Source organism: Lucilia sericata, unplaced genomic scaffold (assembly GCF_015586225.1).
Source record: "Lucilia sericata isolate MDLA Ls3-8-SP2 unplaced genomic scaffold, ASM1558622v1 Contig000000F_arrow, whole genome shotgun sequence".
In the NCBI taxonomy this organism is placed as follows: Eukaryota; Metazoa; Arthropoda; class Insecta; order Diptera; family Calliphoridae; genus Lucilia; species Lucilia sericata.
Window position 1 is genome coordinate 1,243,670 of NW_023994042.1, and position 13,870 is coordinate 1,257,539.

Genomic DNA, 13,870 nt, shown 5'->3' on the forward strand with positions numbered 1-13,870 from the left:
ATAATTTTGAAAAAGGGTTAACTACAGTTTTCAACCTGTTCTCTGCAATTATAACAGCAACTATTGGCTTTCACTATTACCACACATACCAAACTGTGCTTAAATGTCCAGCAGTTTTACTGACAGTTAATGTTTCCTCTTTTAGGCAGTATTCCAAATGCTTAAATACTTGGTTAACTGGAAATTGTTTATTTTTGAGTGATTTTTAATGCAGAAACCAATTGTCACTTTAGTGTGACAACTCGTGACTTAGTGCAAATCAAGTAATATTTCTTTCTGTAGTGCATTTTTGTAACTCTAGATATTTTACCCACCATAGGTAATCTATCGCAGAGTCAATTGTAAATTTTTAAGGAAATTTATTTTGTTAGTTAATTTGAAAGGAACAAATCCGAAGAACTATACCTAGGGGTCTATCGGGCCTGCTGTGTGCTCCTTAACCAGTGCCTCAAGTGAAAAATGAACCCACAATCTCCGGTCTACCAGACAAGAACACTAACCTACCGAAGGACACACAATTTTGATTGTACATAAAGGTACAGTAGACTTCCACCAAATATCTAGTTCTAAATATTGGATACAATTACTAGTTGGGGAGGGTTACTCCGAACTGCAGGGTATGTTTGGTTCCTTTTAATTTGAATATGTTTGCAAGAGTATTTGTGTTTATGTATATGTTGGTTTCTATGTATTAAGAAAGATAGAAAGAGAACGAATGCATTTGCTAATTGTTTTCCTTTTAGTTTTCTTTCATTGTTCAATTTCTCTTGGTTGCTAAGCATTGTATGAGAAAATAACGACCTTGTTCAATGTAGAACTTATACTTGCAAATGCACTGTAAGAAATTTCAATTCAAAAGAAAACATATTTAGACAACCAAGTGTTCAACTTACTGCTGCCAGCTAGTGAATCCTTAAGCCTTTTAAAACCAAACTCTAAACTTGGTGTCCTAAACATTTCCTCAAACTTTTCTTTCAGTGTATTGATATAATGAGCCCTAAAGGTAAGATAAACTAACCCTTTCTTTGTTTTACTTTTTTTCTACAATTTTTAACATTCTAAGAAAAACTATGCTACAGCAGTAATATGTACTTGCATTACAAAAAATTTATACCAAAAATAAACATTTTAAGCAAATAGTATGTCCCCTCTGCCATGCAGCATAATAAAACAAAAATTATCAAGGATATTAAAAATAATGAACATTTGTTGGAATTTTACGTTATTATTCGGTTTTTTAAAAACTTTTTTGCTTAAATTAAAATATACATTACTAGATAATATCGAGTATTTATTTATATTTTACCAAATAGGGAAAATTGTAACAAAAGAAATGAGAATGTATCTATGTATATTAGGTCACCTATAAAGTTGATAAATTATATTACTTTTATAATGTTAATATCGCTCATTTGTAACAAAACCGGCACAACTCAAAATGCAGGTTTTTTAACAAATTTCTATAAGATATACCGCGTTCCTATGTGGAATTAGTAAAATGATTTAAAAAATTTCAAAATTTTTTCTTGAAACTACCCCCAATGTATACCCAATATATAAAATTGTTCCCATAATTCTTCCAATAGAGGAAGTCAATGGTTCTAGAATGGTCATGTATAGAAAACCTTCACCACTTTAATGTCGCTAAGTACTCTAGAGAGAAGAACCACTAAACCTTTTATTTTGGAACTGTACCTAAAAATAACTATAGTTATTAATATTTGTCTTTGATTCTATTAGCTTCACAGCGATAAGCTATCGTAAATATTTTTTCATAATATTTACGAAAATTTCGTTTATAATACGAAATATTATTTAATAAAATCCATTCGTATATATCACGAAACAATTTCGTGGTGCGAAACAACGAAACAATCGTACAATGTATGACATTTTTCGTATATATTAGACATGGATTATTTTCAGTGTAGCACATCAATTAGATATTAGCAAAGGTATTATTGCAGTCGCTTTCCGTTAGATTTTTCATCGATGTATTATTAGAACTTATAGCACCCGCAGATTATTGAAAGATAAAATATTATACGCTATACAACAACAACAACTACTGACCATCATTTATCAGCATTTTAACTGCAAATCATGTATGTCAAAGTGAGTATTTTATCAATTTAACACTTTCAATCAAAATCATATATTTTTATTATTTTTTAGAATTTTGTTTTATTTATTTTTTTGTTAAAAAGGATGTCACAAATTATCATCATTTAACAACGCATAACAATCAGTTGTTGTAGTTCTTTGGATTTTATTATTTTCATTATTTGGTTTGTTTTATTGTTACAGCAAACTTTTTTTTGTATTTTAAAATTTTGATGAATGAATGGATGTTTAAATGAATAAAAACACAAACAAAATTAATGTTTGTTTGTATGTAATATTCCAGTTACAGAGTCATACAGTTTGTCAGTTTATATGAATGTTCATGAGTATTTGTTTCGTGAGTAAAAATAACTGACATTTATGAACTACTGCTTGTCTAAATGAATTCTATAATCATCCATAATATCATCAGAATCATTCATATAACCCAACTTATACCCATTTAGTCAACTAACCAACCAACAAACCAACCAAGCAGCCATCATCATCCATTCATTCATTCATACGTACATATATGCAGCTAGTCAATGTACCATCAACCATCATCGGAAGCTGTGTAACACCAAACAACAACAACAACCAAACACTAGTTCTGTGTCTGATTTTATTCACACACAATCCACGTAGACAATGGATCCAAATCCAAGAAGTGCTTTTTTACAATTTCATAAATAAATATTGTAGTTTATTATTTAATTTACTATAATGCATTATTTAAAGACAAAAAATTTTTTTTTCTAGAATGCAGCACATGTACTATATTAGGGTGGTATTCTTTCCATTATGCTTGATTATTACAGGACAATTTTACACTGCCCAGGGAAGGGTTTGCTTTAGGCTTTCTAAATTTGGTTGCAGTATATATTATCTGAACTAAACCATAATTTATTGGAAATCAGCAATTCAGAGTGAAATCATTTTGGTCCTCTGGATATATGTTTAAGACTCTTCTGGATGATAGTTTGGGTGTCTTTTAGAAGTTAAATAATAGATGTTAAATAGAGGACGCAAGACTTCCACGATATGATCGTCTGATTGCGTAGAATCAAGAATATTTAATAGCGGGTCGCAACACATAAAGAATACGTGTAAATCATAACAACCCGCACGTCGAGATGCGTATTCTTGTAATAAATATTTTTTGGTAGAACATATTTCTGCTAGACTTCTGCGATAAAAGGTGTTTGCTGGGATGTTAGCTTTAAACCAAGTCACCTATGTATGTCCAGCACTACTCATAATTCGTAAACAAATATTAAAATACCACCCTAATCTATATGTATGTCAGTTTTACTATAACGAAATATTTATATTTAATATACTCGCTTTAAATTAATAAGTAAAATCGAAACTTTTAAATAAAATTGGTTACTTTTAAGAACATTTTATAGTTTTTTGTTTTGTTTCTTCAGGCAGAATATCCTTTTCTTTATTCTTAACTTGTTAAGTATGTGTGAAAAATATGTATGTGTGTTTGTTTGAATTGGGATTAATACCTGCAACAAAGTTTATTGAACTTTAGATGTATTAAAGAACAACAATTTTTTCAGTTTGTTTTTATTCTTTTCATATATAAAATTTCAAGTTTTCTTGTGAATCCATAGAGTAGTACTCGTAACAAAATAAACCAAAAATAAAAACTCTTCACACACACACACATACAACAGGAGAAACAAAAAAGGAAGAAAAAAACGAAACACATTGAAAACCACCTGCCTTAAACAATATTTTGGTATATATTCTTTAGTTTTTTTTTGGTATGTTCTGCTCTACCATGAAATATCATGTTTTAATTGGTTTGCTTGTTATTCCTGGTTTTAATACTTGAATTTTTTTATATTTTGTTTTTCACTTTTAATCATAACAAAAAAAAATAAATAAATACACTCTCACATAATCATCATGTATGTATGTAAGTTTGTGTGTACTAATATAGGACACTCTATAAACATTACAGGATTAAAAAAAAAACAAACAAAAAAAATTGAAAAACAAGTACTTAGTATGTTGAAAAAAAGAAATAAATAAAAAATTAATGAAATTTAATACATACTTGTTTGGCTTTAGGTTCCTGCAAATAAAATTAAAAGAAAAATAAAAAAATTAATATAATTTGGTTTAAAATATAGAGAAAAAATACAATTTTGATGCCAATTTTTAAAATAAATAATTATAATTATGGAAATAATTAAATTAAGTACTTGTACAATATTTAAATTAAATATTATTGTTTTAAAATCAAACAAAATATTAATATACATAAATGAATTAAACCCCATTGGAAATCAAATTATTATAATTTTAGTTTGTAATAAACACCACCAAATAGGGAGAGAGAGAATTCAAAGTTCGAACATATGAAAATATTGCTTCAAAAGTATAGTAACAGAGGCAGCAATCTCCACTTTTATAATTTTTTTAAATACTACATTGAAAACAAATCTAAAATTATGACCCATTTTAAAATTGAGCATAGAGTTTTGAATTCAGTTTTAGCATTTCGACTGTTCACCCATTTTTATAACCCTACACAACTATAGTGGGGAGTGTATTATGCGTTTGTGTGGTGAAGTTTGTAACACCCAAAAATATTGGTCCCACGCATACCCTAAAGTATAGCAATCGGCCCAGAATCTCTGAGATGATAAAAATATGCCCGTCTATGTGTCCATGTAAACCTTGTGCACATGCTGCAGGACTAAGACTATTGAATATGGTTGGAATCGTTCCATTATATCACCTAGCCCCCATACAATCGGACCTCAAGAATGGAGTTTTTGAGCTCATAACTATGTTAAATGTTCTAGTGCGTCTACAAAATTCTTCAAAACTTAGTTTTTTATTAGTCTAAATGATACTGCCGATTTTCGTAATGATCAGGACTCATTTGAACCTAACACCATACAAATTCCTTTTTAGAAAATGACTTGATTGAAAACTTGTTAAAATATTTCGGAATTAGAGTAAAAAACAACTTAAATGCTTTATTAATAAACAAGTAAGAAATTATAGTCGGGCGAGGCCGACCATATAATACCCTACACCTGTTACAAAATTAAAATGTGATTTAGTTTTCATAATAAAGCATTTAAGTTGAATTGTACCTTGCCTCAGATATACTTAAGCCATTTATTGTTGAATAAAATTGTGGACATTTAAGTCAAATTTTGAAGGGGGCTTTGTATAGGTGTTATGGTCAAATGAGACCCTATAATTATAAAATTCATGAGAGTCATCAAGACTAGTATAGCACTTGGTTTTGCAGCTTTTTGTTGAGATAGGAGTATATTAAACATAATTATGAATTTAAAAGCCCTATTCGTCGGGTTGGGGGCTAGGTGAAATAATGGACCATTTTTAATAGGCTTTATCTCCGGTACTATAGAAGATCATGTGCCAAATTTCATTGAATTATCATCAAAATTGCGACCTGTAGTTTCATTACAAGGTTTACAAGCCCTATTCAGGGGTTCAGTTGTATGGGGGCTAGGTGAAATAATGGACCGCTCTTAACCATTTTCAATAGGCTTTGTCCCTGGGACAATAGAAGATCATGTACCAAATTTCATTGAATTATCTTCAAAATTGCGACCTGTAGTTTGATTAAAAGGTTTACATGGACGGACAGACAGAATTCTCATTGAAGCAAATGACGAAGTAAAGTTTAACATTCAAAATTTTCAACTCACTTTAAAGAGTTACAATCAAATTAAAATGAAAACAAGTTTTTTTTTTAATTCCTAAAAATGTAGAACAAATTTGATACATTTTCGATAATAGTATGTAAAATGTCAGCATATTACTACAGATCCCTTTAAAAGTATGTATTAAATAACTACATATGTCAAAAAAAGTAATAATATTTTTTACAATATAATTTAACAATGTAAAATAAATAACATTTTAAACGGAAAGCAAATAAATACGAATTAAAACAATTTGTGTAATTACTTAATTTTCGTATTTTTTTAAATACATAATGAAACGTGTTCAACATAAATTTGTAATGATTAAATATGACAAACAATTGTAATATATTTATGTAAATATTTATTTACAAACACACGCATTTTGCATTATTGTTTTTTTTTATTTGGATTTTTAATTTATTTTGCAGTTTTATAAGCCACCAAGCGGATGGTGTTTAATTTACATGTTTCAGTGTAATTAAAAATTAATTGACACAGGTGAGAAAAAACACTATATTTTTATGAAAGAAGACAAAAAAAAAAATGTAACAAACTCAAACCTATATTCATGTACTTATGTACATAATAATGAAGATTTTTTGCAACAAAACAAATATGCATTTTTTGCATTTCAAATAAATGTTATAAAAATCATATAAAATACATTGATATTTATCTGTGAATGTATTAATGTACGTGTAAGTTTAAAAAAAATAATTTTTTTCGTATGAATTCAAATGCAGATGCAATTTTCAGATGCGAAATACGTGATAACAAAATAATAAATCCTTTAAAAATAACAACAACAATCACACAATGCAAAGATTTTCTAAAACAACCATAACTGCAATGTGCAACAACCAGTCAGTCAGTCCATATTATCAATGCCTAGAAACCAAACCAAGCGAGAATTTTATATATCCCAGCAAACAAACTTCTACACACACTCACGCTCACACACTTTCAGCAGCATCCGTGGCAGATGCAAAAAAAATATTATAAAAACTACAATAAATTCAGAAAAAATACGAATATAATAAAGCATACAAAATAATGTTGCATGCCTCGTGTGTGTAAGTATGTGACTACATGCCGTGTATGGTAGAAATCCATAATATTTGTTGTACTTGCTAATGCAACTGCAACATTAAAACCTGATGCTTAATGTGAAAAAACAGCAGCAACAACAACAATATATAAAGGATGCTTAAAAATCCTGTAATGTGCCATTGTATTATACATTTACATGATTTCAGACTGTGTTGTCTACTGTTCAAATAAAATTAAACACATATTGACATTATTACCTTATGTACAAGACCTTAGAGGGTTCATAAGAGTTTTCCCGAAGTTTTTTTAAAACCTGTTATTTATATTTTGTTCCCAAACCCAGCAGTTCGGTCGGACAGTCCCGAACTACCTATTTAACAAACCACTTAGGGTTACACATAGCCACCGACTGTCCAGGTGACTAACTATTTTAACATGTGTTTGTCCTACGAAGAAGTCAGTCGTCACCCCATAGATTACGAAAAGACAGACAAAAAGCTTATGTTTGTTACGAGAATATCTTCAGCCTCGATTACAAAGAGTAAGACGAATTAGACGAAAGGCGAATTAGAGTCAACCAGGTGGTTAGACGTTAATGGAAATCATTGTATTTTTCGGATGAATTTTTGTCGAACTGCAGGGAATATATGAAATAAATCGAACAAAACTATAAAATCGACCCTAAAAGCAGATTCTAAATTTAATGTTACATATAATAGAAACACTTATAATAAAAGCACCAATATGACCACACTGTTAACCTACTACTTTTATAATTATTTGGTATATACTACTTATATGTTAAAATAACGATAGTTTTAAATTTATCAAATAAAGAATTTACATACAAATTTAAACAATACATCTTTTATCATGAATATATTTTGATAAAGAAGTAAAATTTGTTCAAAATCGTTAAAATCAAGAACTACTGTAAATGGATCGTGGGAAGTGTTTCTGTGAAGTTTTATTTTCGCCCGATAGCTGGCGTCTTTGTTTTGGTTAATTATACTTAAACTACTCACATTAGTTACAGGATTAAACTTATTAGTTGGAGTTGACTCGTAATATTGCTAACACTAAATTTAATTTGTTCACAAAAATTTTAAGTTAAAAGCTTTTAAAATCTTAAATAAACAAAAATTTATAACATAGTACTTCATTTTATTTTCTTCTCTTGCTATTTTTGTTTTTTTTTTTTTTATTATATTTATATAAGGATTTTTAAGAAAATTTACGGAGGAGAGTGCAGTATGTCACGAACGACATTTTGAAGGAGCAATGCACTTAAAGCGCAATACAAATGTAGTATAACGTTCCTTCATCATACAATAAGAGTACTAGTACTCCATAGTATAATACGTGTATATACTTGTGTTTTATATAATTAAAGGGTTTCTGATATATGGACAATTTCCGGTCCCAACTGTGACCCAACTTTTAAAATCTATGACTTCAGATTTGGTTGAAATTTGCACCAAGGTTAGTACTATTGGATAGTAGGCCAGACACAAAGGAAGTTACATCCATTTTAATAAAACCCTGTATGACCAAAATATCAAACTTTGACCTGCTCTAACTCCGGCAGTTTTTGACCGATAGAGCAAATAGTCTGGCCTATATACAATAGTACTAATCTTGGTGCAAGTTTCATCCAAATCGATTTTTTAAGTTGGGTCACTTGACACGAAATTGCCCAAATATGTAATTTAAACAAACATATATACATATATATCTTCTTAATATTTATAAATTGCAGGGAATTTTAAAGTTTATCTTACTATTGGTTTCCTTAAAAGGAAATTGTACAAGAAACCCTATTACAGATATACAATTTAATATGAATCCATACGTACATACATACATATGTATGTATGTTTGTACGAATATTATCGGTATGTAGTATGCGAAATGCAAATGTATGATGATATTCTACTATTTGAATAAAAATGCTACACATCATACATACATAGGTATCAGAACATTGTAAATATGAGTAAATGTTTGCTAGTACATGTATGTATCTATACTTGTATACGGTAGCAAATATCAGGATATTTAATGTTGCACATCCATACAAATGTAAATATATATGTACATATGTGTTAGTAATATATGAAGTATCCGAACAAGTAGATGAACGAACATAAAAATGCGAGTACGAGTAGTTAAATGTTTGCAGATCTACTACATGTTTACAATATAAATATATGAAGAATCTGTTCTATTACTACTTTACTATTTTATATTTTTAGTCTTAGTTGTATTAGTTTTTAAGGAGGCCTCTTTGGAATACAAACACCTAGAGAAAAAATTTCATTGATTATAATACAAATGAAAGCGACAATTATATCTATAGTTATCGTAATCACATTTTGTTAAATTTATCATTTAAATGATTAAAATATATGCAATATTTTACAACTACAATCCATAATCATAAACATTATTATAACAAACATATTGTTCTTTGCTATAATAATATACTTGATTGCGGCAAACATTTAAGTGATTAATATAACAGAATATGATGGTGACAATTATAAATATGACTACTGTGCCATCATAAACATATTTGAATGGAAATTGTAATCCATAAAACATTTTTCTGCGTGTACAATTGCACAAGAACAAAAAAGATATGATACGTAAAAATATTTTCAAAACCATCTAGAGTTATTAACTTTTAGTTTAAGTATAATGGTTTTCTAATAATGTAAATAAAAGTTCTACATTTACTACTACTAACTATACTCGTTGTAATAATAAAATTAAATTTTTAGTTTTCCATTATACTTTCCGAAGGCATAATGATTAAGTTTAATATTATTTCTAAACAGGCTTAGGAGGTAATGACTACATTTTCAATTACAATTACATTTGAAGTAATTGTAATTGAAGCATTACCAATTACAATTACATGTAATTGTAATTGAAGTTTTGCCAATTACAATTATTTTTAATTGTAATTGAAGTTTTGCCAATTACAATAACTTGTAATTGTAATTGAAGTTTTGCCAATTACAATTACTTGTAATTGTGTTTGAAGAAATTCCAATTACAATTACTTGTAATTGTATTTGAAGAAATTCCAATTACAATTACTTGTAATTGTGAATTTTGCTCCTTATAATTACATGTAATTTGTAATTAGTAATACCTAAATTACAATTACAAGTAATTGTAATTGAAAATTTCAATTACAGATATAAGTAATTGTAATTGGCAAAACTTCAATTACAATTACAAATAATTGTAATTAGTTATTTGTCAATTACACATTACAAGTAATTGTAATTGACCTTGTAATTAATTACTTTGTGTAATCATTACCCCCATGCCTGTATCTAAATAACAATTGGAATTTTTCCAATTACAATTACTTGTAATGTGTAATTGACAAATAACTAATTACAATTATTTGTAATTGTAATTGAAGTTTTGCCAATTACAATTACTTGTATTTGTAATTGAAATTTTCAATTACAATTACTTGTAATTGTAATTTAGGTATTACTAATTACAAATTACATGTAATTATAAGGAACAAAATTCACAATTACAAGTAATTGTGATTGGCAAAACTTCAATTACAATTACAAGTAATTGTAATTGACAAAACTTCAATTACAATTAAAAATAATTGTAATTGGCAAAACTTCAATTACAATTACATGTAATTGTAATTGGTAATGCTTCAATTACAATTACTTCAAATGTAATTGTAATTGAAAATGTAGTCATTACCCCCAAGCCTGCTAAATAAGTTTAAGATGCTAAGTTAATTTAAATCTTGGGCTTTCGGAATAACATTAAATATCCTGTTATCGTTTCCCTGCAAATCTCAGTTTTATTTTGTATAGTATACATAGTTTTAAGGGGTGGCGTGTCATAATGTCCATGGACGTTATGTCAAACAAAAAAGAGTCATGGTGACCATGGACATAACGTCCACTTTTATAAGTATCATAATGTTCATGAGAAAAGTGGCATAAAGCCCATGGATTACAAATATTCCATTCATCATGAAAAGACTTAATATAGCGAACCCGGAATTCAAAAAACATCGGAGTTTGAAATACTATGACTCTTTTTGGTAAGACATAAGGAGCACCGTTTGGTTGTCGATTTGTGCTTTAACCAGGCGGTGGCGTGTCACAATGTCCATGGACGTTATAACACATTAAAGTGAGTCATAGTGTACATTGACGTTGTGGCAATTTTAACAGTATCACAAAGTCCATGATCAATGTGACATGGATTTCACAGAGTCTTAATTTAGCGAAGCCGTCTGAAGGCTTGATATCCAGGACACTTTTTGAAAAGAATCCAAAATGGTGGCGTGTCATAATGTCTATGGACACACTAAATTGAGCCATAATGTCCATAAATGATATAACAATTTCAAAATTATCACAATGTCCATGAGCAATGTGACATAAAGTCCATGGATTTCAATGAGTCCATTTATCAAAGTTAGGCTTAATTTAGCGAAGCCGGTATTCGAAATACCCCAGAATTTAAAATCCCTGTGCCCGGCCGACACTTTTTAAAAGGAATCCAAAATACAACATACACCAAATTTAGGAGCAATTCATTTCGGGATAAGAGTGTCTTTCTTAAATTCTAAACAAATTTTCCAATATATTTCTGTTTTAAAAGTGTCAAAATGTCCACTTTTAAATGTGTAATAACGTCCATGGACATTAGGACACGCTACCTTAACAGAAATAAGGACATATATAGTATATGTATGTAAGTAATACTTTTAATATCCTACGAATAACAATTTCGTGGCTAAAAATCAATTCAATTGACATATAACGAAAAAAATGTATTTTCTCAATTTTACATGAAATATACATCTTCCAAAAGTCCATTCACCCTTTTAACCTCAATTGTACAAATGTACTACATAATATGTATTTCCATTCATCAAAAAGAAAAACAGTTATTGATATTTTCAATAAAACAAAACATCTGCAGTTTTAAAACAAAACAACGGCAAAAGTTAGTTAAAAACAGAAACCAGAAAAAATTGAAATCCTTTTGATATCAAAATGCACAAAAGTAACAGAGCAGCTAAATAATGATCAAAGTATTGGCCATAAATAAAGGAGTAATTGAGAAACAACAGAAATAAAAAAACGGCTAAAATTCGAACGGGTTAACGTTCAATGATCCGTGAAAGGATGAAAACCAAAAAAGAAAAAAAAAAATAAATACAAAAATTTAGCATGAACTAAATTAGGGTCTAAAGGACTATAGAAATGTTTATATGTTAAAAACCAATAGATAATTTGTTGGATTATTAGGTTTAAGATACACAAATAAAATTTAAAAAAAGTTAACTTCCCAAATAAAATATTCATAATTTTTTATCAAAGTTAATTAGATAATTTGATTACAAATAATTTTTATTGTTTGCTATGTTTGCGCTGTTTATATTTAAAAGATACATACTTACGTACATACATACATACATATATTTATTATTTATTGTCTGTCTCTTATTTTTAAGTCTGTCCAGCTGTCTCCTGTTTTAATAACAAACAGAATTTGTCTGACAATCACAAACACATAAAGGCTGATATTTTATCTGAGTTTATTAATGTGTTTGTGTGTGAGTGTTTGTGTAAGAGTATCTGTGTATTTCTTTTTGCTCTGATCGTATTGTTGTAGTTTTCTGTCTGTCGTCATGAATTTTAGTGAACATCTGCTCATCGGTTTCCTTTATATTTTTATTTTATTCTGTTCATTTCATTTTATTTTTTTAACTAAATAACAGAATTTCAGTTTGAAATTTTTAAATGTTTTTATTGTAAAATATATAGTAAAAGTCTGGCATTATTCAAAATTCAGGTTTTTTGAACTGAATAATAAAAAGTATACACCGTTATAAGGTTTTTTATTTAGTTTTATCTATTTTAAAAAAAGTCTACTATATTCGGTGTAAAGGTTTTTAAAGTTAAAATTAGAGTTCATTTATGGACCACTTAACGTTCTTATCAAGTCTTGTCCAATAGTCTATGAATATATATTTTTTTTAAATAGAAATGGGTTCTTACTCTAACCTAACAACTGACCTATTTTGTACAAATCGAAACAAGTATCCAAATAACTAAATTAATTACAATACAGCTGCCTTTAGGAATTTACCATCGGAAGAGAAACAAACAAAGTACATATAACTTATTTCCAGCTGCTTAAAAAAATCTTTTGGAATCTTTAAGATATTTAAATGATAAATCTTAATTGTACGTTGTAAACACTTAAATACTTTAAGTACCTATTTCAACTATTCGTGTATCTTTGAGTTAGTATGTGTAAATGAAAAGTAAAATTATATGGACAACGTCTTCCTGTTAAAGGAAACAAAAACTAGTTTGAAGATCTCGTCAACAATTTTGTAAGATGATATTTCGTATCAATTTGTTGATGTCTTCCTTTCATTTTTGTTCGTTTGTTTTTTTCACTTTTTGTGAATTTTTCTCTGTCCGAATTGATGCTGACAATTATAATTAATGTCACTTGCTTGAACAAATTACAAACGGAAATACGGTCATAACAGCAGCTACAAGAACAACAAAAAAAACTTTAAATGATCTTCAGTTATAACACTTATTTTATACATTCAGTTTTTTTGTTTGCTATTCAGAATTCTCGGGCAGAATTAAATATTTTTTTATTTGGTTTATCAAGATTTTGAAGAAAAGGATGCCTGTGACTGCTTACGTTTGTTTTCAACTACTAATTATATGATATCAGCTGTACTTTTATTTGTTATTTTTGTTGTTATTGTTGTAATTTACACACATTATTTAGGTTATTCAACGGGCTAAAAACGTGTTTAAACGCTGAAAAGCATGTGTATGCCAAACATGAAACACATGTTCTTCATCAGCGCAGATGAAGACTGTAAAGAATCTGAAGAAGAGAAGACGACACATCAATTAAACTAGTGAAAACAAAAAGAGCAACAACATAAACATCAATGGCAACAAAAA

General features: G+C 28.5%; 1 protein-coding gene across 4 annotated transcripts in view; it reads right to left on the bottom strand.

Annotated features, from left to right (window-relative positions):
* The window catches only part of LOC119607850 (DNA N6-methyl adenine demethylase), a 207,286-nt gene that overhangs the window by 190,446 nt on the left and 2,970 nt on the right, over positions 1–13,870 (bottom strand). For 3 of the 4 annotated variants that reach the window (XM_037962159.1, XM_037962239.1, XM_037962002.1), the window contains exon 3: positions 4,178–4,195. The exons of the other annotated variant lie outside the window; for it this stretch is intronic. In XM_037962159.1, coding sequence (XP_037818087.1) covers positions 4,178–4,195 — 18 coding nt within the window. The remainder of the gene's footprint in view (positions 1–4,177; positions 4,196–13,870) is intronic. 4 annotated transcript variants of the gene reach the window in all.